Below are 25,782 nucleotides of genomic sequence, written 5' to 3'. Positions count from 1 at the left end.
TATCTTATATCTTGAAGGTATTTTTTAATTTCTGATGCAGTTTCTTATATATGACAGTGTGAGCTCTATGTTCAACACTTTGTTTCTCTGAGAACTCCCAGTTTATATATTTCAATTCTGCATCAGTAATCAGACTCTCAAAACTGGAAAAGTGCCCACACCGGTGCCAGCCAGCTGTATCTTCAACAGGCATCCAAACATCTGTAAGAACCAGGATCCGTATCACTGGTGAGTCTATTTAAGGTAATAGCTTCCCCTGGTACAGGCCATCTGACAGAGCTAATTACGATAAAGTCTCAGCTGGGAGGTTTCGCAGGCTGCCAAAGAAACCTTAAACACAGGCAAACAGGCTGTTTTCCACTGTTTTTCACTCTTTGTTTTCCATCTCAAGTCACTGTTCCGTTCCTTAAGCACTCTTAACTCCCCAACGGAGGCCTTCCTCATTAAGGGGATGGAAGCATTTCAGATTTCTTTTCCTCCTCCTCCTCCTGCTCAGCACAACAGTGTAGGAAGCACATGATTGACAGGTGAGACATTTCTGTCGTTGCCGTCTCTCCCAGGTGTCCCATCTCCTCTATGTTTATACACACACACACACACACACACATACGATGGACTGACTGAAACAATAGTGCACATATACTCACAAATAGAAATGACTGGAGGTGAATACAGCCATACGCACACTCTGCTACAGGGCTACTGATGCATTTACGCATCCCTAAAGACAACCTGCAAAAATTAGAAACTGAAATGACAGGACACTAAATATATAATGGGCAGAGGGCTTGTGATATTGGTAAAACATCTGAAAATAAGAATGACACATACTTTTACTATTACCAATGTTTCTGAATATTTAATGTCTTGGAGCAGCAATTGTTAAAGGACAGACTGATATCTTGCAATATGTGCAAATATTCTGTGTTCATGTAGATAATTTTGTTTGTGCACATCACTGTGATACCAGAGTGTTTGCAGAGTAGTGAGGAGAGACGAAAGTTTGTATTTGCAGCAGCACCGAGACGCTTCAAAATTACTTGTTCCCCATCTTCCTACAATTCAGATGATTGTGCACAAAGTCATACATGCACCTGCAAACAAACACGCACACACACACACACGCATGCATCCAAGATACAGAAGAAAAACAGAAAAAATAAAAATACAATAAATGGAAAATAATTTCCCTTGAGCAAAACTAAGTAAAAATGGTATTTGACGATTCAATACAAAAACAGTTTTCCTCTATGCTCCAGATTACATGGTTATCTACTCAAGGTTTAGGATATGAAGAACATTCGTGCAGTAAATCTGCATGGAGAAGTACAATTCTATTTTGAACTGTCTGAGGAGAAAAGAGTAATTTAAAATATATTTAAACCCGAGGTCATCTGGAGGACTCAGAGTTGTTGCTATACTGTAGCAAAAATGGGCGAAAAAGCAATAACTGAGACTTAGATCATATTTTTTTATGGATGTACATAATCACTAGAGAAGAGAAAGTAAGGAAAGTAAAAATCTTGGGATAACAGCAAAAATAACACTGTTCAGTTGACTGTTCCCAGAACAGCGATCACAGCTTAAGAACCTAATTACTATCAACTCTGTCAATGTTTGCATGTATGCACATACTGAAACATAGTCCACAGAGCTGTAGTAACAGAGGCACTCTACAAACAAAGTATGTAAATTAAACAGGGTTATTTTTGGAAATCTACACTTTTCCTTCTCATGCTTTTCAATTAATTTCAGTTGACTGAACACTGTGATATGTTAGCTAAAGTTCATAAAATCAACAATTAGTAAAAGTTAGCATTTTAGCTGGTCAGCTAGAACCCATTTTTGATGCACCGTGTCAAAAACTGCAAGTTATGTCAAGTGGTAAATCTGCCACCATCATTTGGGTTAATATGTATACATGGTGGGTGAAAATGCACAACTTAGCTAGTGTGAGTAACGGGAACATTTCTAAAAAGGGACAAGATAAATAAATAAATCTAATTTCATAATTATCCAATGTTTGATGGGGAGAATTGAAAATGACATTGAGTAGTTAAGAAATAAGATCTTTAAAATAAGATGTGTATAGTATAGTAAAGTATTTTTATTATTTTTTTTAATGAGTTTTGGAAAACTTCTTTGTGCATTTTGTTTCTGGCATCAAATGCTGTATTTTAAATACTACAAGATGCCATCATTAATTTTATTTTAAAGAGAGTTGTGGTAATGTCCATCAACCTCAAAGGACCTGAGACAACCAGCAGATTAAGAAATAAGTCCACTTCTATGATAAGTATATCTCTTCTACTTTAACCGTCAGTCTGATTCCCTATGTGGACTCTGAGATGCCTGATTAATAACGAGCCAGATCAGGACCTTCTCGCTGACTCTGACATCTGGTCTGGATACCATGGTAACATCATCCAACAAGCCTATAAGTGCTGCTGCAGCCACAAGGACACATGGTGGTGGGCCAGCTGTTTTGTTCTCTCTCTCTTTTACACACACACATTTATTTCAAGTGGGAAGAGGTGTGATTTCGCAAAGAGAGCTGTTTTCTTCAGCCACCCACTGTTCTCTGTTTCACTGGCCACACTGGCAGTAGTCTGAGATTGGTAATTGAATTAGTCTGCTGGAGACACCATGAATTATTTCCTCTGTTGGAAAGTATGTCCTGCACTGCCTAAAGTAGAGCAAAACACACTGCAAACTAACAAAACACACTAAAAGGAGAAAACTAAAACGTTTTTTTCTATTTCCCTGACTTTTCAAGCTGAGCATTCAGAATGAATGACGGCAGTGAGGCTTTAAATTCTGTTAAGAAGAAAGGTCATTAGGATCTTTTTTACCTTTTAACAAGGTTCAAAAAGAACATTGACTAGTCAGAAATAAATAGCTCCTAATTCTTAACTACGGCTAATGCAAAAAATGGCCACACCTCATTTCCTGTGTGTTCCACAGTGTCTTGAACTTATGGTTCAAGGATCAGTTATGAAAGTGTGCTTGACTAAATTTTTCCATTCAATAAAAATTTGTTTTGGATAGTAAACTGCTAATGAGAGCATCTATTTAGCTTCTTTTAGGATGTTTAATTATATCATAAGCTTTCTTGAAAACCCAAATGAACTTGCATAACGCATAAAGAGACTTCCAGGTAGATGTGCCTTTGAAAAGAAACTAACAAAACACAAATCAGTACCATGTATCATTCCGTTTTCAAATGCATGTGCAATTCATTTCAGTATGAAATCGTAATTAATCATAAATTGTTTGAAAGCAGTTACTTTCTAAATCCTATTTTTACATGCATAGCTGTTCTTGTGCGTAATGCGTGACAATAATCAACCCGCTTGTTCCCTGCACAGTGCTCACACAGTCCGGGTGCTCTGTGCCGTCTTGCACTTGTGATGAGCTGTGCTGCACAGCTGAGTTTGGGCTCAAGGGATGTGTGCTCACACCTGAGGCGCACAAACCTAAAATAACTAGCAGAATTTACAATTACATCTTGTTTAAAATTTGCATAGAGATTAAGAATACCTGCAAGTCAGAGTTGGCATTTTAAAATACCTACTGAGTATGTGCTCTAATAAAGGGAAATCTGATTATAGGAGATTTCAAACGTAGGATCGTTGGAAATGACGTCATAGTGCCCATTGAAGCCTACAAGAATGCTTTTATGATGCACTTCAAGAAAAGTGCATCTTAATAACATAAAATTTGATTAAACTCAATTTTTAAAACATGGGTCATGGTTGGCTGATTATCAGTGTTTCACACCTGTGCTCTGTCACTTTTGTCAGTCTGATTCACCGCTAATTAATTTCAACAAATCCATCCTGAGCACAAAGCAGCTGCATCATTCACCAAGTGAGTGACAATGAGGTCAAAACATCCACCATCTGCTTTCTTTCAGGAAACAGTGGCTCACTTTTAGACAGATTTACATGCGCGATGACAAACACGTGTCAAAGAACACGGCCCAAGACACCTCGGCAGTTATCCATTTCATCACATTTGTTAGGCAGCTAACATTTGCTTACATAAATCAATTATAGGACTGAAACCTGACGTTCCAGATGTCTGCTCGAGTTTAAACAATTCCCAGAGTGACTTGTAACAAGTGATTTAAAAAAAGAAAATATGAGAGTTGCTTATTCAAACTGAAGTTAATCAATATGCTGGTAGAAAATAGTGATAGTTTTCTATTTATATTAAGTTACACCATGTATTCAAGTGATGCTAGTGCCTAGGCTCTAGGAATGACTACAAGAAGTATTGCATTCACTGTGACTGTGATTGGGAATTTTGAACATGTTTATGGTCTCCTGACAATGACATCTAATGAGTTTAATAACTCCCTGACTTTTTATCCAGCACCATCAAAATGCTGAAATGTCTCATTTTGCTTGAAATAACTAAAGAACTTCACTGTTACTAATAGTAGTATTAGTAGTAGTAGTAGTATTGTGCTCAAGGATATTTGGGATTTGCCAGTTGACACAAAAATAGCAGCTGAAGAAATTGTACCAGAGATTTTCTGTTCATGGAAAAAGGCCTTTTCTATTGGGATTACATTTGCCGTGTAGTCTACACATCCACCTTATCGTTCTCCTCAACGATGCATTTCACAGCCTCCAAAAAAGAAAAATGGCAAAAAAAAAAGTATAAGAACACAAATTCACAAGAACACACAAGCAGAACTTTACACCTTTTCACCTCTCATCTGAGTGTAGGAAACACCGCCCGCTCGTAAATGGTGTGATTTGTCCTTTCACTTTGCCTGCAGCCTTGCTGATTGCTCCACCAATAAAAAAGGGATTTACTGTTGACAGACTGTTTCTCTGTATTTTTGAAGGTAGGGCATTTGGTGGATCACTGCATGTGTAAAGAGAGAGGAATTATATCCACTTTGCTTTCATATCTACCACTCAATTTGAGGTATTTATTATAATATCATTTTCTCTCTCATTTACCCTCACACTCTCCCTCCAGGCCTTGTTTTTTCCAACAGGTTTCTGTGTCCTCTTGTACTTTGTGACACATCCTCTAAGACCTAGAGAGGTCTGAGGAGGGAGGAAGAAAATACTTAAAACTGAATAAAAATAAAGTAATGATTACGCGCTCGGCAGGTTGCCCACATTTCTTTCAAAAGCATGACCACCCAATCTACACATTTGCAAAACATTCCTTTATTATAAATAAATCTCCTTTTTGTATAAAAACTGGCATGCTTCAACCATGGCATTTTACAGGTTTACAACCCAAGGCTACAACCTGGTTAGCCGAGACAGCAGGAGGGAACACACTCATCTCATTATGCAAGGGTGATCCATCAGACAACGGTGAGACAAGAATGAAAAATCGTCACAACCACAAAAATACTTACAAGTAGAGAATAACAACAAACATGTTTGAGTCTCATAGATTTTCTCTTACGTTTGTCTTTTTAAATATCTTTTAAAATGTAATCTGTTAAATCTCTTTCCCAGCCCCACCTTTGCCCTTTTAGATATAATGTCTACAGGGTTTCTGAGAGTTGTTTTTTCTAAATATATTTAAATTTTTATATTTTTTTTTTCTTTTTTGTAGTTTTTGATAGTTACTCTGTCCACCACAGTGTCCTATGGTATGTCAATTTTTTCATGTTGTGTCTTTTTTTTTTTTTTTTTTTTAACAGGTAAGTTCATGGTAGGACCAATGAGCTGTGAGCATCGGGAAAGCAGGCACACTGACTGGCTGTTTATGTGGTCCCACCTCTCTGTGGTTTGATGCAGAACAATACAAAATGTCTCATGCTTGAATTCCATTGGACTCCATTGATTCAAGTCATTCGGCTTTGAATGACAGCTCCTTCCTTCCTTCACTGCACTTCACTTGGCTCTGCCCCCAAGACACGCCTCCTATCTCCTGTCCAATCCCCTTCTCCGTCTTCTGTGGTCCCTTCAGATGGCATGATTGCTGTAGCTGACATATGTCGTCTTAGTTGATGAAGCTGCATGAAGGCGGAAAGGGCAAATGATGGAAAGAGGAGTTGATGTAGATTAAAAGTGTAGTAAGTATTGATGGAGGTGGATCAAGGTGACCAAAAAAGTAAGATGAAGTGATGAGAATAAAAAAAAAGAGAAAGAGTTCAAGTGAGCAAAAATGATGAGATGGAAAAAAAATTTATAACAAAATATATATGGGAGAAAGGACAGATTGGAGGGATGGAGGGGGGAAAAACGAGAAGAAACAGAGAAGAAAGAGCAGTTGAGAACAGATTTTGCTTCAGATGGTAACGTAACTGTGTCACATCCACAGTCCACCTGAGTTGCTGGGGCTTTCTGTCAAACCCATTACATCTTGTGTCCCCTCAGGCATTTCATGGGAAATGTCAATGTTTTTGCAGCAACCGCAGGCCTCTAACTGTGCTATTGTTATACTCTGATGCTTTCATACAAGTCTTTTTTCACTTATGTTTTGCCATAACACTGTCGGAATAATGGTCCTTGATGAAAAAAAAAAAAAAAAACAACGAAATGACTCTTGGCGCATGCAGTTCTTTTTCATTTCTTTCAGATGTGAAAAATGTCCAAAGGTTTTTATTGATATTTTCTCAAGAGTACTCTTTGGCAAAGTAAGTAGATAATCTCAAGCTTGCTTTCTGGCCATCACTACTGTACAAATAAATTATTGCCTGGACCACTTGGAACCTACTAATTTACAAACTTTTGGCACACTGAAGTATGTAAGGAGGTGACTAAGCAATTTACCTACTGGCTAAATGAATGAACTGTGAACCATTTCCTTCACTGATCCTAATAAAGTGCTGACAGGAGAGCATTGTTTGCTCAGAACCAATTATACAAAGGTACACAGTATTCACAGACTGCACAGAGACACATGGTAAGCATGGCTTAGGCTCTACAGTTATAGATGAAGACAGGCCAACAAACTACACAGTCAGTACTTGATGAGAGACACTACCAAACATAAGCCAGATGAAGAGTCATACAAAGCATGCATACTGGATGCACATACACACAAAGCTAATCAGACATGTAAACACTGATGTACATACATACATATAAACAAACACATCATACATAACAATAGTGTTATAGCGCTCATTACAGCTACGCAGTAATCACTAAATCACTATGAAGCTTTAGACTTGACGTATCTGCGCTCAGAACAAGTAAATAGCTGCATGCAATGAAATGCCCTTCACCTAAACAGAGACAAGACTGAAATAATTATATTTGGCAACAAGAAGGAAAGACTGAAAATTACTGCCCAGCTTGATTCCAGAGGAGTAAAGAAAAAACCCAAGTTAAAATGTTGCAGTCTTGTTTTACTCAGACCTGCATTTTACTCAGCATTTGATCATCTCAAACAAATAACAAGACAGGAGAAATTCATTCATGCCTTCAGCTCAGCAGGGTGGACTATTGATGGAAAAAGTATTGACCGTTGAATAACTTGTGGCAAAACACTGCTGCCGGAAGAACCGGAAGATTTGAACACAATACTCCTGTACTGCATTTTCACAGCTTCCAGATACCTACAGATACTTTTTAAAATGATGCTGCTAATTATAAATCACTCAATAATATGGTCTCAAAATACCCTAGGTCTTTGAAAAATATAAATCCAGCAGGGTTGACAGTTTCCTATAGACAACAGTAGGCAAGTTAAAGTAGCTTTTACATATTCTGCTGCACATAGACAGGACAGGAAGCAACTTCCTAATGATGTTAGGAAACTCTACACTTTTACTTTTAAATTCAAAACCCAGCTGTTTTGTGTGACTTTGATGAATTAGTTTCTCTTTTGTCTCTCTGGTGCTATATTGTTTATTATATGTATAGTTATAAAACTTTGGTGTTCTCTTACTCACTGTTGGTCTCCATGCTCTCACATAGCTCAGTCTTCACCTCTCCGTTAGGCCGGTCTCCTCCCTTCTGGGTCAGTTTGCCTGACATGGTGGCAGCTGTCACAATGGCCTGTAGCATTATCAATTCAACTGTTAATACACATTACTGGTATTTTTACTACTGAGTTTTACCTTTCTTCTTCCACCTCACCTTGAAGCTCCGTTTCCGTTTGGGTACGTTCTGCTCGGGGTGGAAGAGGATGATGTAGACCTTGGGCATGTAGAGCATCCCCAGAGACACAGAAGCAGACAGACTGAGGGAGATGGTCAGGGTGGTGGTTTGGATATACATCTAGACAAAGAGAGAAAGAGAGAAACACAGAAATACAGAGACAGGGAAAAAGAGAGTCATTTATCACATTTCAAGTTGTCAGAGATGGTCTGTGTAATCGCCCAACTATAGAATATGTGTGATGAGGGGAAAAAGGACGAGGACAGATGGGAAGAAGGGGAAGACAGGAACTAAAGGATGGTCTAACAAGAGCATAATTAGCAGAACATTTGTGTAGTTACAGTGACATACAGGCAGGTAGATCAAATGCTATATGAAATGATGGTAGTAATGAAGTTGCTTAATTGCCCATTTGCTGCAGATCTCCCCTTCTTGTCTTAAAATGCAAAATGATTCCTTGCATTCTCTGACAGGCTGAAAAAAACAGATAGGTGTGGTTTATTGCATCAAGTAAGTGGCAGAAATTGAGTTAAATTGACTCTTGTGTTGAGTGTCTCGGAAAACTTGAGTATCTAATGGTTTGGTCCTTTAGGAATAGAAAACTTTTTCAAAAACTAAGCTAAACTACAGTTTCCTCCCCAAACTCCCAAAAGTGTACTTCTGGATTTATTCAGTTGAGACTGAATGGCCACAGTTGCAATGTCAGACAGACAGGAGGACAGATGGTGTCCAGTACACTGGACAGGTAACAGGTATGACAGGTAACAGAGAGAGGATAGCCTAAGTGGACTGATGGACACATATGATAACATGTATTGTAGGCAGACAGTCAGAATTGTTATGTACACTATACTAAATTAGACTTTTTTTTATTAGTCCACATCGATTCTGCCAAAAAGCTAGAGGACAGTTATTATAAAATAAGAAGACAGCAAGGTACACACACAGATACACACTGCAGTGGACTGAGCACTAGAGTCCTTGGGTCCTGGGTGAGTTTCAGTGAGTAGTTTGGAGGAGGACAGAGGTAATGACAGACTTCACCCACATCCCTGACACAGCTGACAAGCTCTCAAGACATGGTGCTTATCAGGCAAGCACTGCATATGGTATATGGAGGGAGGCAGATAGATGAAGGGGGGGTAAAGAAATATATGGTAAAAATAGAAAGAGAAATCTAAGTAGAAAAAGAAAGAAAAGAAGGGCAAAGACAAACAAAAGTAATTAGACAAAAAATACACAAAGACCACAGTAACCAGGTTCACACTGTCAAAAAGTGAACATGGATGGAGACAGTGCAAGTAACTACAGCCTGACAAGAAGCAGAAAGTAGAACAGAGAGAAACTTAAGCTGCACTCCTTGGACAGCCAGTCTCTCCAAGTCACTTTCCAGTCCCCTGGTATATTTAGTACAGATAATTGACAAAGTAAAAAAGTATGGAGACAAAACTTCACATTAGTCTTGTTCTTACATTAAACTGCTTTTGAAAAAACTTCCCAATGACAAAATGAACCATCTGGTATGGTGCATTTACCTACATATAGGTACATATATACTGTTCATACGTGAACTAACTAGATTCAACTAGATATTCAATAAACTAGTATAAAAAGAAATATATTAAACCAAGGCTGCAACAGTCAGGCAGGATTCAGGGTTTTTTTTTTCCTAAAAATGATAATTAATAAATAAATAAAGACATACAAACATACAAACATAAGGATGATGTGACCCTGTCGACAGTAAAAGCTCTGAGCTGCCCTGGTTTGACTGTCTTTCACCACACTGGAAACTGACTGTGATAGTTCTACATTCTCCAAATAAAGAAAGTCATACCTAAACAGTCTGCCTGCAGTAACACCACATTTAATAAAAGGTGCTCAATTTCTCAACTTTAAAAATAAAATAGCCGGAATCACTTGTCATGCTATTTACAGTCAATTATCAGGAACAGAGTGATGGTGGTTAAAACTCACATTTTGCACTAAATGCATTCTTTGACCCATAACCTTAACAATTCCAACAGCTTAATCAAACTTAACAAACCCCAAACCAAAACCTGTAGCGCTAAACCTAACTCTACATCCAAACCTGATTGTAGCCAAAAAGCCAAAAATATCATCAGAATTAAACTCACACAGGTCCTCAAAAATGTAGAGTAAAAAGAACACACACCTGCCCGAAGGTGTGAGCTGATAACTCTGACAGTAGCCAAAGGGAAAAGGGAGTGTGTAGTAAATAAACCGACAGCAAACGGACACACACACATTTCTGTATGGCAGTGTGACAGTGTGAGGACACTGATTGACATAATGCATTCCCTAACCCCTTTTTGTTGCGAAGGCCATGCTAATCTTCTCCGTTTTAATTTTTTATTTATCATATGTACTGCCTTATCCCAAACCTAAAAATCACAACTAACTGCCTCACCACATTTTCATATGAAGCTGTACTGCATTTAATATTCATTTAAATACACATTATTTGATAAAGACTGGACATAAATGATGCTGAGACCAGGATGATCATTGCAACATCACATTCTGCTTGTCGGCAGTTAATACTCTACGACTTCCTCTGACGCTCAACTCAGCCACAAGAACAAAGACAAACACTCAACAAAAGCCCCAACACAGGAGTTTGCTTTTTGTTTTTTTGTTCTGTATTGTACAGTTATGTTAGATTACCAGTTGAGCAAGAGGAAAATGATCATGGAGAAAAATGCACAAGGGAATTTGTTGATTCATTTGTACTCTCCCATACTGTTTCTTTTTCATATTTCCTGCCAACAAATTGCACTCAGTTGAATCGTACTGATACAGGGATCAGTTAGTGGCAGTATCAGAGAGGAACAGATGGAGACAGAACAATACGTTTTCAGTAAAAGAGAGGGGGAAACGACACTGAGATAGAGAAACGAAAAATAAAATACTGAAAGGGAGTCAATGAAGAAAAGAGCACAAAACACTGAAAATAGGGAGAAAAAAGATATTCCCTTAAGCAGCAAACTCTTATCAAAACAGCAGCAAGTCTGCTGATAGCTGCTTCTATTACATGTAGCCTTTGGTCCAAAGTCGTGGCTTCCAGCTGTTATTTACACAAAGATACACACACACACACTGAAACTATCCTCCTCCACCTTACTGTCCATAGCTGATAATGGCTAAAAGTGTATGCGTCAAAAGAGCGCTCTATTATCCCAGAAGTCACACTCGGAAAGTAGACGATTAGCTACGGATGGCTGCATACAGTGTGTTCCCTTAAGATTTAAAACATTTACAGACGCAGACTCTCTGGTCCGTGATAAGAAGAGAATCAGCGTGAAGAACAGAGCGTAAGAGTGACAGCTGATGTGCTTTTAACACCTGGGGAGAGAAAAGAAGAGGACTGGGGAAAAATAAAGAAAAAGTTGGAAAGATGCACTCGATTCTGTGGACAGACACTTGGCTTTGTGCTACACTCACATTTAGTCTCAAGATTACAGGAAGTAACGCTTTAGCCAAAATGTTGGTTGATATCAGTAAGTAACAACCGACTTAGTGCTCAGTGCTGATTACAACAGTGTTTTGTTGGTATCTTTCAATTAGTGCTCAGTGTACAGGGACACTGCTGTTTAACTCAGACCTTATTACAGTGTTGATTACCATCTTTCATAAGCACAGCCACATTGATTACGTTTTAAAATTTCTCCAGGAAATCTCATCTCATGCTGAACATATTTGCAAATATACTGCTCTGGTTACAGTTTATTGAACATCCTGTATCACAGAGAACACAAGGATTGCTCTGTCTCCTCAGACTCAGCAGATCAGAGGCAACTGAATCATTTCCAACAAATAGTATTTGCGAAACCGTCTGCTTTCGATGTGGATCGAGACTGAGCCACAGCACATATTGCGTAGTTCAAGTCACTTTGATGATCCCACAATATTCAGAGAGAGTTGGGTGTTTTGGTTGGTTGCCAAGGCAACGGCAGGAGGTAGAGGATGAAGGTGAACAGGTGGACGGGAGAGGAAGAAAGGAACTGCTGCACAGTCCACTGAGCTGCTTATCTGGCCAGATGTATGCAGGTGTCAATGCAAATTCTTCTGTTTAAACTGTTTAAACTCTGTGACTGTTGATCTCTGCGTCACCTGAGAGGAAGTGAATGCTGAAAAGAGCAATGGTCAAAGGTTTTGTCACTGTCTTGAGGCAAAGCCTAAGGATATGCTGCTATTATCCATAATTTCTCTGGTATATTTGGTTAAATATGACAAATTGTCAGGACATGATTCATTTCCCAAAACATCAATAACTAATACAGTCATTTCACGTAAGCAGGAAAGTAGGAAAGCCAAATTGGGACAAATTAAATTATGTGATTCACACCACAAACACATTTTGGAAAGGGAGGGAAAGAGACTGTAGCTGTAGCAGGATGAGAGCTGGTTCCTACAGTAGATGTGATTGAATACCAGAGTAGGATGATGATATATATATGATGATATTAACACAGTCTAAAAACAGAAAATGTCACATTATGCTCTTTCTTTTAATTTTTGTGAAAAGTCTGACAAGGACCAGCAAACAGTAAACAGTACGAGTGTTGTATTTGGACATTAAACAACTTATGTCAGGATGTGAAATTTTGGTCATCACTTTTGGTCAGTTTCATATACGGTCATCAACATTAGATGTCAAGTCTCCGGAGCAGCATGGCAAAGCAAGTTGCTAATAGCTGTTTAAGAGCACAGATCCTGGGACACGTGGCTGATCCAGAGAGAAAGGCAGGTTGATAGTTAAGCCAGCCACTAAAAAATTAAAAAGCGCAGTGTCTGCTTTTGATAGCTGAAGCATGACAGCCAATGTTAATGGCTATTCTGGGTTAAATTGGCGACACTGTAAATGACACAGCAACAGAATGTACAGCTTGTAAAGTCTACATCAGAAGAAATTTTAATTAAAACATTTAATTAGGCCTATCTTCTGCCAACACTGCAGTTCTCTCAAAGTGATATGTACAAAAGGGTGACACACATGACAATTAAGCCCCCAATTCTTGTAGAGTTTTTACTAACTCCTCCCATTTTGCAGACTTGCAACCCCCTCACTAACACTGCTTGACCATCAGATGATCTACATTTAAGTAGTGATATTATTCAATCGTTGCTATTAAAACCAGAGATTTCCCAAAGCTGAACAAACCATGATGCAGCAAATGCTTCATCAGCAGTCAGAGAATTTCCGACCAGCAACATGACCAACTTAGCAAACAGCAAAGAGAAGGGGAGACGACAAAAGAAGCAGACAAGGAGGAAGACAGAGAGCCAGATGGTGGGAATATAAAAGACATTTTTTGTAAGTGGGAGAGAGAATAAAGACGAGAAAGTAAGACAGGAAGCAGGCAAGCAACAAAAGAGAAAGGAAACATTTGGGAGAACAATCAGTGGCTGAGAAAAAGGATGAGAAGAATAAAAAAAAGAAAAAAGGGAAATAATGAGACCTTGTGATAAAGAGAAAGACAGAGCTGAGTGAGTGAACTGAGGAACAAAGTCCTGGTGCTTTTTTTTTTTTTTCCATGGGTGTGTCGTTTTCGATACAAAGATCATTTTTCCCATGAGGCACACAGAAGCTCAAATGTTCAAATTATGACAACACTGGCTTTTTGTCGTGTGTTGCCAAGCGGTTGAGTAGCTGTGTGCTGTCATTTGTTGATGTCGCTGTGCGCACTGTTAAAAGTATAACTAACTTTAGAAGCATTTCATTGCAGCAGCATATATGCACGGACAGGACATCTTTCATCCCCAGAGACATCTTTCCATCTCTCTGTGTCACTTCCTTGCTCCCCCACTTCTACAGGTAAGTGTCCAGCACTCCACACTACCTTATATCTTTCTTACTCTTTTCTCAGTGTCTTCATCTCTTTGTCTTTCTGCCTTCTCAACCCCACTCTTATGTCCCTGTTATCTGTTTTTCTCCCTTTTTCAGCTCTGCATTCTTTAACATGCTACTGTGATAATGACTTTAGCTCTCCTTGATAGATGCTTGTACCAACCAAATCTTTTTAGTGGGGTGACTTTTCAGATTGCCTGAGGGTCCCCAACTAGCTTCACACTTCCATTTAGTGACAAACTATTCTCTGTGTGTGTATGTGTGTGTGGCCCTCTCTGTGTGTCTAATTGACACCTCCTGTTTGTTTCTACTCACACCATGGGACCACTCATCATTTTAATCACCTGAGCCGTGGGAGGGTAAAGAGATTTTATTTTTATTTATATTTGAAAAAATTAGACTGGTCATGACAAATGGCGTGTCTACCACTTTTTATGAGATCACTATTTGCAGATATGTTTGAATGTCACACTTGACATGACTTCAGGGCTTGTTAATACAAAACAACGAATAAATTAAATGTGAACAGTGTTTTACTGTAAAACTAGCTGTTCAACTGTACTAATATCACTGCACTATATTATATGTATAAACCTAGACTTGTTATTTGGATTGATGAAAATACATGCCTTAAAACATCTACATTATATGTTCTAAAAATGTGTGTTTTACTTTTGTTTCCCCCCACACTGAAGAGCTGATCACAACACTTAAAAAGACAAATCCATAGCTTGCTAGGAGTTAGAAAGACTTAACTTGGAGAGCTTCAATAAAACTCGTTATTGTAGGAAACCCTAACCAATAGAAAGGAAAAAGAAAACTGCAGTACTGCAGTGTAAAAAAAATGTTCACAGTATGGCCACAGTTAAAAGTAACAACTAGACAGAAGTTACAATTACTTGAAGTGTTCAACTCAAAACAACAGCTGTGGCATTTAAGATATCATTTAGAAAACCATTTTTTGCTCAAAAAACAACTTAAAGGTGAGAGGAGAAGGTGTTCTTAGAAATTCCTGTGAATGAAAAACTTACTTTTAAAGCCAGAGCTTGTTAAATCCTCAAATTGTACTGCTCCAACAGACCCATCACACACATTTTTCAGTGATGAACAAGTCTCTAAGAAAAGCTCTGACACAGAACACTCCGCTCTCTGCCATAATATTTTAACTTCGAGTCAGTGCAGCTTAATTGGGCCCAAGCCTGGTCACTGTTGTCTATGGGTGCCACATTATCTTTTACAAAATAGCACTTAAGGGACATTTTTTCTCTGTCTAATCCATAGTTGTGTAAGGTCTGTGTGTCATGAAAGAGTGCACATGATATTTCATAAAATGATGCTATATCTGTGTTTGCTGTGCCACAGCTAATTAGTGTAGCTCATATAGACTTACAGATCCGTATGAGGTATGGCCAGCAGTCTCAGGTCAAACTCAGATTTGAGTTGTGCATGAAGGTTTCATTGTTTAGCATACTGTGAATTTGGCCCTGTTGTGAATATATCTCTCTCTCTCTCTCTCTCTCTCTCTCCTGACTGACATGATTGTGGCCCCACTGTGCACAGCTCCAGCCAATTAAAATACCCAGCAAGGACCTACATGGAGCATCACTAGTTAGCAGACTGCTGGCCAAAATGTCAGGAATAAATGTGTCACACCTCAAGCATGTACTGTATCTCTGCTCCTCTATCATGGATGTTAAATGTATGTCTGCAGCTGTCACTATGCTATCCTGACAGGAACAAGCTGGAAATAACACTGAATACTACATAGTCCCAACTCTGTTTTGTAATTCTAATGAATCACATCCTTATTCTATGACTTCAACTCTATGAACTAACTTAATCCACATCTCTTCTTCATGTTAAGCTATCGAAACTTGGGTATATTCAAGGACACATAGTTGCACAAACATTATTTACACACTCCCCATACAGTACTACTGACTTCGGGGAGTACAGCAAGCCATTGTGCTCACATACAAATGAACTCTGCTGTTTTCCTGGAGCTTAGGAGATGCACAACACTTAGTGGTTTGCAGTGTTTAAACATCTATGCAACATCCAGGTTTAATTGACACTGAAATAGCAAATAGAATAACAATTCTAACTTCTCAGCAATACCTCACAACTCTTTGTTGACCAGACATTTTATTCCTAATTCAGACCTGGACGCTGCCCAAAGCTTTGATTGTGACAAAGCTTCAAAAGCGTGAAGCAAAGTATTTCCTATCCTTTCTCAGAAACTGGATGAAAGTAACTGCACCTGCACCTGTTACAGCTTGAAAGGCAAGAAACTTTGAATTTCTTTTATGCTTGAATTTGGGTTCAGCAGTGCAGCTGTGGTTTTCCAGTGTTTGTCATTTTGCTTAAATTATCCTCATAAATTAATATGGTTTGATTTACTTAAAAGGATCCATTTACTGCATGTTTTAGGGTTTCTTCTTTCAATTGCCTGTATTGGAATTACCATATCAATGAGCATAAAAAGACATGACCACCACAACAAGTTAATCAGCTATGGAACAGTGCTTATGTTGAGGCTTTTATTTACTTACTTTGTCAAATGACAGCAACAGTAATGTGAAATATAAACAAAATAAACATCAAATGCTCTTAAATATATTTAAGAGTTGCCTTGGGCCTTGGCCAAAAAATTTGTTGAAAAGTTTGGATTCACAGTAGTCTTTGCCTGTCTCTATTGCTCCCCTCAGGAGAGTTGAAGTGAGTATATGAAACACATAACGCATAAATGTATGTGTTTGGGAATGTAGAGCAATAGAGTAGATGTGTGTGTATGAGTGCATGTCATAGTGTGTTTAAGAGTGTGCATGTGTATACAGGATACTGTGAGTGTCTGGATCTGACACTTGCTGCCTGTCTCTCCCCATTTTCAGCCAAACAACCAAATCCCACCAGAGCTGTGCAAAAGACCACAAAACGTATTACTTCAAAAATGAACAAAAGGTTTCTCTCTCTCTCTTTTTTTTATCTTCAACACAGCCTGTTTTAGATAATCACCCCAAGGATTGCTAAATTCTGTCAGAATAAAGACGACATGACGTCTAAATCCAGCAGAGGAAAGAAACATTGTTCAGGAGTGATCTGTTCCCTGTTCATGTTCTGTTGATCCCTCTGCAGTGCACTGCTGTAGGAGTTCTGAGTTTAGCTGTGGTGATAGTTGAAGGTTTCCTGATAATATACCTTGTCTATTGAAAGATGAAAGATGTCATTTATTTGTAGCACAATCAATTCTCAGCACAAACTTAGCATTCTTAAGCAAATTTGCCACTTTTAAATTTTAGCAGCATAGTTGGTGTTTTAAATGATGGAAACTAACTTCTGTTAACAGAATATTTACATAGCTGGACAGAGGTTATCAGCAAACATTAGCCCTGTGTACTGTGTATAAAGCTGATGCACTAGAAGTTGCCTACTTTTGTATGTAATAAGAGGCAATTTGCCTCACATACACACGTCCCACAAAGTGGTCCAATCGAAAGAATGACTGTGCATTTTATAAATCACTGCACATCTTCTGCTATTGTAAACACACAGCCTAATTTTCTGTAATTTGCCCTTTCAGGATTACCGAGTCTACAGTCTACTGATTATTACAGGAACCCAACCCATTTTGCTAACGTTCAACTGCTCACATAATTACATACTGAATGAAGACTGGTTGAATTTTGTACATTTACTGTGAATTTCTTATCTTAATAATTCAGAATTTATTTAATTAGCAGATACTACTTAAATACTCCAACATTAGCATTAGAAGTTCTGATTTAACGTCAGTGCCGAATACACTCTGAGTTATGACTTTAATGATTTAATCACTTATTTAACCACCACCTATATACATGTTTCTCTTCGCATTATTAAAAATCGCATTATTAAAAATCTACTGTAACCATGGTTATGTGTACCTTTTTCTAAATCCAACTTTCTAAACAGTCTGATTCCTGAGATGTACTTTATTAATGTCATTGCAGGGGAGGGCTCCCTTGTAATTTCTCATATTTCAACAATACCAATGAGGCTTGTGTATTACGTCATGGTCATTGCAAACAATGTTAAAACCAATGCTGTGTTTAACTATCTAGTTTTGTATATTTTATGGACTGCAGCTGAATCATCCATTGGTCAGTCAAAGAACAAAATACAATGGAAATACACTGTGTTACAATAAACCAAGAAAGGTACTAGCTTCGTGTTTGGGACAGACACGGCTGTGTGTGCAACAAAAAGAGTCAGTTGTGCTGTTTAGATGACTGATTCTTAGATGATTTCAACATTTCTCTAATTCTTCTTTATCAGTTTTTTCAGTTTTCGATTGATGTAATTTTAGCCCTTTCATTTTAGCATGTCTCTTCTCTTCCGTATTTAGCATTTGCTGGTTGTGTAAATCCCACCCTCGTCTGACTCCCTCTGTCTGTGATCAGTTGTTAACGTCACTCTTACTTTGTACTCCTACACTCTGATTCATTTTTTGGTTGCAGCGTTTTGCCCACTTTTCTTTTTCTATAACTCCCTCTCCTTCCTTCATCCTCCACTTTTCTCTTGTTCACCATTGTTCCCGCTTTCTCAGCCCCCTCTCTCTATCTCATCGTGCTGCTTTAATGTTGCCCCCCTATCTCTCGGCTCCTCTGTCTCTCCTAACCTCTTCAGATTACTGTAGATTGATTACCAACGGTTACTGCCGGTAAAGATCTGGGCGGTCACTGGTTCTCCACTGGGACAGTCACAGCCATAAATCTGTCTGAGGAAGGTGAGCCGCGACACTTTGTGTATATGTATGTGTGTTGCGAGGGCCAGAGATGGATTTTTGAGTCATGGAGATAGATTGTGTGTGTTCTTTATATACTCCTGGGGACCAAACACTATTGCAGGGACAGAAAAAAAAGATGAACGTTACTCACAGTGAAGCCATTTGCCATTCTTCACTTCTTAAAGGGGCTGTTTTGGGACAGACTCTTGGGTCTTGCTTTGGTCTGAGATTAGACAATAGAGTGCATGTATATGTTCCTTAGTGGGTTGGTGTGAGAGATTGGCAATGTGTCAGACAGATAATATGAATATGAGGTCTTGGGAGACCCAAAGTGAATAGGTTGGGTATGAAAAGCAGCTTCAGTGACTTAAAAACTGCAGATTCACAGTGTTGTGGCTATATTATTTTATTACAACACTGCAGAACTCTGAAAATAGGTTTAGACTGTACTGTATAACTTGTCATTTCATCCTGTACCTGCTAATGTAGACCAGCATGGTCCTCTTCTATGAACAGAAAAACTCCTTTAAAAAACTCCTCCCAAAACTTTCTTTAAGATAGAGAAAAACCACTAGTCCTTAACTTGTAAATTTAAAAGAATGACAACTGAAGAAATACATAATCAGATATGTCTCTGTGCAAATGCATAATGACATAACAGAGAGACATCAGCAACAACATGTGGTTGCTTCTACCTCTGTTAGAGGTAGAAGCAGATTCTGCATGACCTATTTCAAAAGAATACTTCCCTTGATGGTGATGGTTACAAATCTCTCCGTTTCTGTGACTTAACTCTTACAGTCTTATTCTGTATCTCATTGTCTTCGTGTGTGTCCCTATGCATTTTAATTCTCATTAAAAGAAAATCCCACGATTACAACGATAAACCAATGAGTGTATCTGCTCTATGGAATTTCAAATGAAAAGGTGTTATGTACGTTTATCCTGTTTTACATTTAGTCTCTGTTGGTTGCAGGTCGTAGCTTTCTTTTGCTCTATTCTTAATGAATAATAGTACTAGCTGTGTCTACTGTATTTATGTTTGTATACTAATGTTACTCCCTTTATTGAGGATATCTTTCAGGTATCCCTTGCAAAAGGGTTATAATCTCAGTGGGATTTACATGGTTAAATAAAATACTTATACTGGTGCATGTGATAATGGAAAATTATCTTGTACATGCTGTTTAACCTTAGTGCTAAGACAGGGAACACATACAGGATCATAGGTAATATGAGAAGAGACCACAGTAGAGATAAACCAATTATAAGAACATGAGAGGGGAAGAGAAGCATGTGACAATGAGTGGGTGAATATAGAGGGGGCTGTGACAGAATCACCTTAATCCATAAGATAAAGTCATCTAAAGGGGTATAGAAAGACAATTATGTCCCTGTGTTACATATGGTGCTGTGCACATGGCTTTTTATTCAACCAATGAGCCTTGAAGAAATACTGTATCTCTTCAGATGGAAGGATATGTGTTGTAACCCCTGTTGAACACAGACTGTACCCTCTAATGAGCTCTATAGGCTTCACCACACTATGCTCCACACAGAAAACTGTGCTGCATTCAACGTAAGACACAAAGACTGGACGCTTCTTTTCAGTCAATGGCGGTTTCTTTAAAAAACACATAAAGGTCTTGTGAATTAAGGCCCAGGGTGGGACATGAACAAGAAGCAGTAAAACGGCATATGTACAGGAACTAAGCTCAAACTAATCATCTGAAGAAGTTCAACAATCATCCAATCCAATCCAAAGCAAATATCATCTGTACCAACTAAACCCTGGAGATCTATGACTGGTATATATGATCCCCATAAAGGGGTTAACAACAACTTGAGCTGTAACTCACGTGACATGCAACAGGTTTAACGAATATTACACTGATGGAACATAGACTAAACTGACTGAGCCCCCAGAAACTGTGACGTTAGAAGCATTTAAAACACTCTACAGAACACAAAAACACAGGAAACTACATGAGAAATGAACCATTGGTCAAATAACCCAGCAGACAGTATCATAAGTGGCAACCAAAAGTTCATGACTTGGTGATGTTACTGAGAAACCCACGTATTGCTATTAAAATTTGCCTCTTGCTAACCACTGAGAGTAATTAAGGTTCTGTGCCTTAACTGCTTAGATGTGCGTAACCATGCAACAGGCAATTAATATATACGATAAAGGGTGACATCCATAAATCCATAAAGAGAGAATTGAATGCTAATGCTTTAATATATGTTGATAAAGACTTGTTAACTCCTTTAACAGTATGCTTAAGGATTCTGACTTGAGAATTGGCTCCTGCTATGTATCTAAGAGTGACTATTAGTAGCTGTGTAGCAGTGGAGCATTAGTCATACACACACACACACAAATAAATCAAGTAGTTTTAATTCTTATAGCAGACTACTGCTAATATTGAAACAATGATGAAGCAGATGATGGCCATTAACTAACAAAGTTAATCATAAAGTGAGTCATGTTGTCCAACTAACTTGTGTAGTCCCCCTCCCCCTTCTTAAGCCAAACCTATACCCTTGGTGGAGCGCTCCTTATTAAAGCCCCATCAGTGAGTCACATCATTACCTGTTTATTCCTCTCACTCCTCTCTCTCCTCCCTCTCTTCTGCTCTCTCTGTTAGCCAGCCAGCTGCCACACACTCCAGAGGATATTCCAATTAGAAACAACATACACAGACACACAAATGTGCACTGGTGGATATTCCAATTAAATACAACACAGCAGACAAACACACAATGCAAATGCAAAGTCGCTGGTGAACATTCTAATTAGCTGAACAAACACAGCATGGACACTACTCAGACCATCCACTAAGACAGGATACTTCAGCATGTCAGGTATCTCTCTCTCTCTCTCTCTCTCTCTCTCACTCTCACACACACACACACACACACACACACACACACACACACACACACACACACACACACACACACACACACACAGATATATCCTTATAAGCCAAACACTTAACTATATACAGCATGGCCAGAAACCAGCAGTCATAACTATGACTAGATCTGAGCCTCTGTCTGGGGAAAGCAAACAAGTAATATTCTCCTTATTAGCTTATCATTGTAATTAGCTATATCGTATTGCATGCGTTTGTTGAAATGGAAAATGTCATTGCAGGAATCCTGCATCACTAACTAGAGATAAAAGAAATGACAGTGAGGAAAGGAAACCCACTAAGAAGCATCCAATAAGAGTGTGATTTTCCTGATGTTTGAGTAAACTGGATCACTTTGATGTCAGCCTTTTGCTATGTGTCAGAGACAGAAATCCTACTTGAATGCAAGGAAAATGGGTTGAAATGCGGGAAAAGACAGGAATAAAAGTTGCCTGTCACAACAAAAAAGAGGAAGACTATAGAAGTCGACTGGTATATTGAGGGAGAGAAAGGGAAGACATAAACCTTGGGTGGGCACATTGGTTCACAGAATGAGGATGACACAGAGGGACATAATATTGATATTTGAGATTGTGTTGATCAATTGATCTATTTAAAAGACACATTTTAGTTTCTTCACACACACGCACACACACACAGGGATACTATATTCGGCTATATATAGACAGTACGTTTTGCAGTTACAGAGGACTGCCAGGGGATTGGACTCTAAGTCAAATTTGCTTCAGCAGAGTTTTTTCATGCTCACAAAAAGCCAGAGAGCAAAGTATCACCATCCACCTGTCAGTGAATTGTTATCTATACTTGTCCTCACACACACAAACACAAAAAAAACAAAACATCTAAATCCATTGCAAATCATCCCCATTCAAACATGGACCAGTGAAACACACATTTTTCAAGAGAATGTTCTAGAGAAAATTGCCAAACAGGTCATGTATGGAGTAATTTAAAAGACAGACACTTTGACTAGCAGACGTACAAACAGCATGGTTTCAAGTTTTCTGCAGTCAGAAATCCTAAAGATGATGGAGATGAAGCTCAGACAACGGCTACTGTATATACTCACACTCTCTGTAGACTGTAGTTCACAAAGGAAATGTTAAAAACAGAAGTTAAAGTATGCAGGTTTGGTACATTTGAGGTTAAAAATACAAAGTTATGCACATACTCACCCTTTCTGCAGACTGTGATGTGCCAAAGAAGATGGGTATGAATGCCAGCCAGATGATGCAAGTGGTGTACATGGTAAATCCAATGGGCTTGGCTTCGTTGAAGGTTTCGGGCACACCTCGTGTTTTGATGGCGTAAACTGTGCACGTCACCATCAGCAGGATGGAGTAACCCAGGGAGCAGATAAGGGACAGGTCCGAGATGTCACACTTGAGGACGCCACGTGCTGACATGGGGTCCTGTGTCCGCTGCTCACCATAATCTATGACAGTGTGGGGAGGGTCCACCACGAACCAGACAAAGACACCCAGGAGCTGAACTGAGATTAGGGAGAAGGTGATGACGAGCTGGGAGGCAGGAGAGATGAACCTGGGGAAGAAAGGGTTACCGATATGAGCTGGTGGTGCAGCAAGGGAATAGTGCTGCCAGAGTTAGAGGCTTCATTTCAAGTGGGACAACCTGTGATATAGAGTTCCCTCTCATGGAATTATTACATGCACTTGAAAGTGTGTCACTGCCAGAGAACAATTACTCTAATTTGGCATTTTTATGTATTACAGAATCTTTCAGATTATGTGTGGTCAATAAATTCATAAGATGAAAACAAACAACGTTTATTATAGTATCTAAAAGGGAGTTTTTTTTCAATCATCAGCAGAAATGTAATGTATTTCTTTACATATATGCAACATTCCTAGTAACCCACAAGAGTTCAGGGAAAAGGTAATGCAGTTGCACTCAACAGAGTGTGATGATCTCCCAGGATTCTTGAGAAATAAAAATCAAAGGCAAAGAATACCCAAAAACAAAAGATATGTTTTTGTTCACAACTTTGGTGAAGAAATAAAAGCTGCATCAAGCACCCAGGCCCAAAGGAGATACAACAGCAGATACAACTTAAAGGCAACTAAAAGGTTTGCCCAGTATTTCCTTGAAAATGGGAGAAATATTTGGAAAATTATTTTTAAAAATTCTAATATGTATGAGCAACAGCAGTACAATAAGACCAATTCTTACAGCTGGATAGTGCTAAAAAACAGATGACCATCTGGGTAGCAAGGACATGAACTTAGCACGATGTAATCCTGCATTAACATTTTAGCCACTAAATTGATGCTCTCTCTCAGAGTCACTCACACTGAGTGCAAACAGAACAATAGGTGAGTGTGAGTTCATGACTCTCATGAATAATGCATGGAAAATAAATGATGAATAATGATTGCAAGCAGTTTAGTAAGGAAGAAGTGGAGGTTAAGTTTTGATACGAATACACACACTTCAGCGCACAGAAAACACACACCCTCAGTGCCACTACACACATTTTATGTCTACATGTACTAAACACACAGAGTGGTGAATAATGACCACTTCTAATGACCCTTTACCTGGGTGCTGTTACAGACTTCTTTCCCTGTTCGAATATCCGGTGTATCCTGTTGGTCTTGGTGAGCAGGGCAGCATAGCTGAAACACATCCCCAAGCCCAAGAAAATCCTCCTGAACGAGCACACTCCCACGTCTGGTGTTGCAATCATGAGAAAGGTTATGGCGTAACACAGGAAGATTCCTGTTAGCAGCACGTAGCTCATCTCCCGTCCCGAAGCTCGTACGATGGGCGTGTCGTTGTATCGCACAAACGTGACAATAACGAAAGAGGTGGCGATTATGCCCAACATGGAGATGAAAACAGGGACAACAGCCCAGGGGGAGTGCCACTCCAGCTTGATGATGGGAATGGGAACACAGCCAGTGCGATTGACATCAGGTCGCATCTCATAGGGACACAGCTCACAGGTAAACTCTGAGGCCTGGGAAAAGACAGTTTTCATAATGTAGATTAAAGATACTAATGTTAACACTGTAAACTGTTCAGATCAGACTTGATAAGAGCTGTGCTGGCTGTGAATAGAGAAGGGTTAAGGCTAATTATTAGCCAACAGGGATTCGGTGTTAATAAAAAGCATATTAATTATTGTTATATTATTTGCAGCACTATTCCAGGTGTACCTGATATTTATTATTCGTTGCAGGTTATCTGGTATGTATCTGGATCTACTATCTGCAGATGTGAATGTGTGTGTGAATGGTTCTGTCTCTCAGTCCTGTGATAGACTGGCAGCATGTCCAAGGTGTACCCTGCCTCTTGCCCAGTGACAGCTGAGATTGATTCCAGCACACCATCAAGGCTGAACTGGAAAGCGGTTAAGATAACGGCTAAATTTATGGATGTAAATCTACTGTAAAAATCCCATGCTTTCACCCAAAAGCATCACAACAACCGACTCATCTAAGGAACAGTTGAGGCTGAGCTACTGTATTATCTACTCTTTGCAAACATAATTAATTTAAAAAATTAAACACATTTTTGCTGCTCTACTATTGTCAATTCAGCTAAAATCCCAAATCTACAGTAAATGTGTCAGCAGATTATTGATTTTACAGCAAATGCATGTATCTGCAAAATGAGTATTGATTGCCCGCTCTGACAAGTATCGCCTACTGTTATGGCTTTTCTTTTTGTTTTATTGCTTCCTGAACAAGGAAACTCTTTACACATATGCTTGCTCACTCATGGATTTTTCTATGTTAATAAGAAGGATGATGGGCTGCCAAATTGTCCCCGACCATAATATAATTAACATGGGGGATGTATCTTTATAATGTGTGATCAGGCCCTTTTCCCTCACCTCAAATTACACACTTCCATTTGCTATAATAGCATCTGCGGGGTTCTTTTTGCATATATAAATCTGAAATGGGCCACCGAAGTGGCTCAAACACATTCTGTGGCTGATTTATTTTAAAAGCCTTTCAACAAATGGGGCTCGCAGTAGTTTTAATTGTGAAGCAGATGCAGGAAGTTCAAACAACACTGTTAGTAAGACATTTGGTCAATATCTATATTTTTCTTGACAAATTAATTTTAACTTGTTAAGCTAAG

The 25,782-nt window shown here is 38.8% G+C and overlaps 1 protein-coding gene across 5 annotated transcripts in view; it reads right to left on the bottom strand.

Moving 5' to 3' along the window:
- Nucleotides 1-5,655: 5,655 nt before the first annotated feature.
- grm8a (glutamate receptor, metabotropic 8a) overlaps nt 5,656-25,782 on the bottom strand; it is a 157,402-nt gene continuing 137,275 nt past the window's right edge. Inside the window, exons 10-15 of one of the 5 annotated variants that reach the window (XM_026362946.2) lie at nt 24,228-24,649; nt 22,845-23,211; nt 22,739-22,750; nt 8,070-8,210; nt 7,879-7,988; nt 5,656-5,995 (exon numbers count right to left, since the gene is read on the bottom strand). In XM_026362946.2, the coding sequence (XP_026218731.1) occupies nt 5,983-5,995; nt 7,879-7,988; nt 8,070-8,210; nt 22,739-22,750; nt 22,845-23,211; nt 24,228-24,649 (1,065 nt within the window). In that variant the 3' untranslated portion in view covers nt 5,656-5,982. Of the gene's footprint in view, nt 5,996-6,410; nt 6,491-7,878; nt 7,989-8,069; nt 8,211-22,738; nt 22,751-22,844; nt 23,212-24,227; nt 24,650-25,782 lie in introns of those variants that run through there. The other 4 variants (XM_026362942.2, XM_026362941.1, XM_026362945.2 and 1 more) reach the window with 4 other exon arrangements.

This window comes from Anabas testudineus, chromosome 23, assembly GCF_900324465.2.
Source record: "Anabas testudineus chromosome 23, fAnaTes1.2, whole genome shotgun sequence".
NCBI lineage: Eukaryota > Metazoa > Chordata > Actinopteri > Anabantiformes > Anabantidae > Anabas > Anabas testudineus.
Note: the sequence above shows the minus strand (reverse complement) of the source record. Positions and strands in the feature narration are given on the sequence as shown.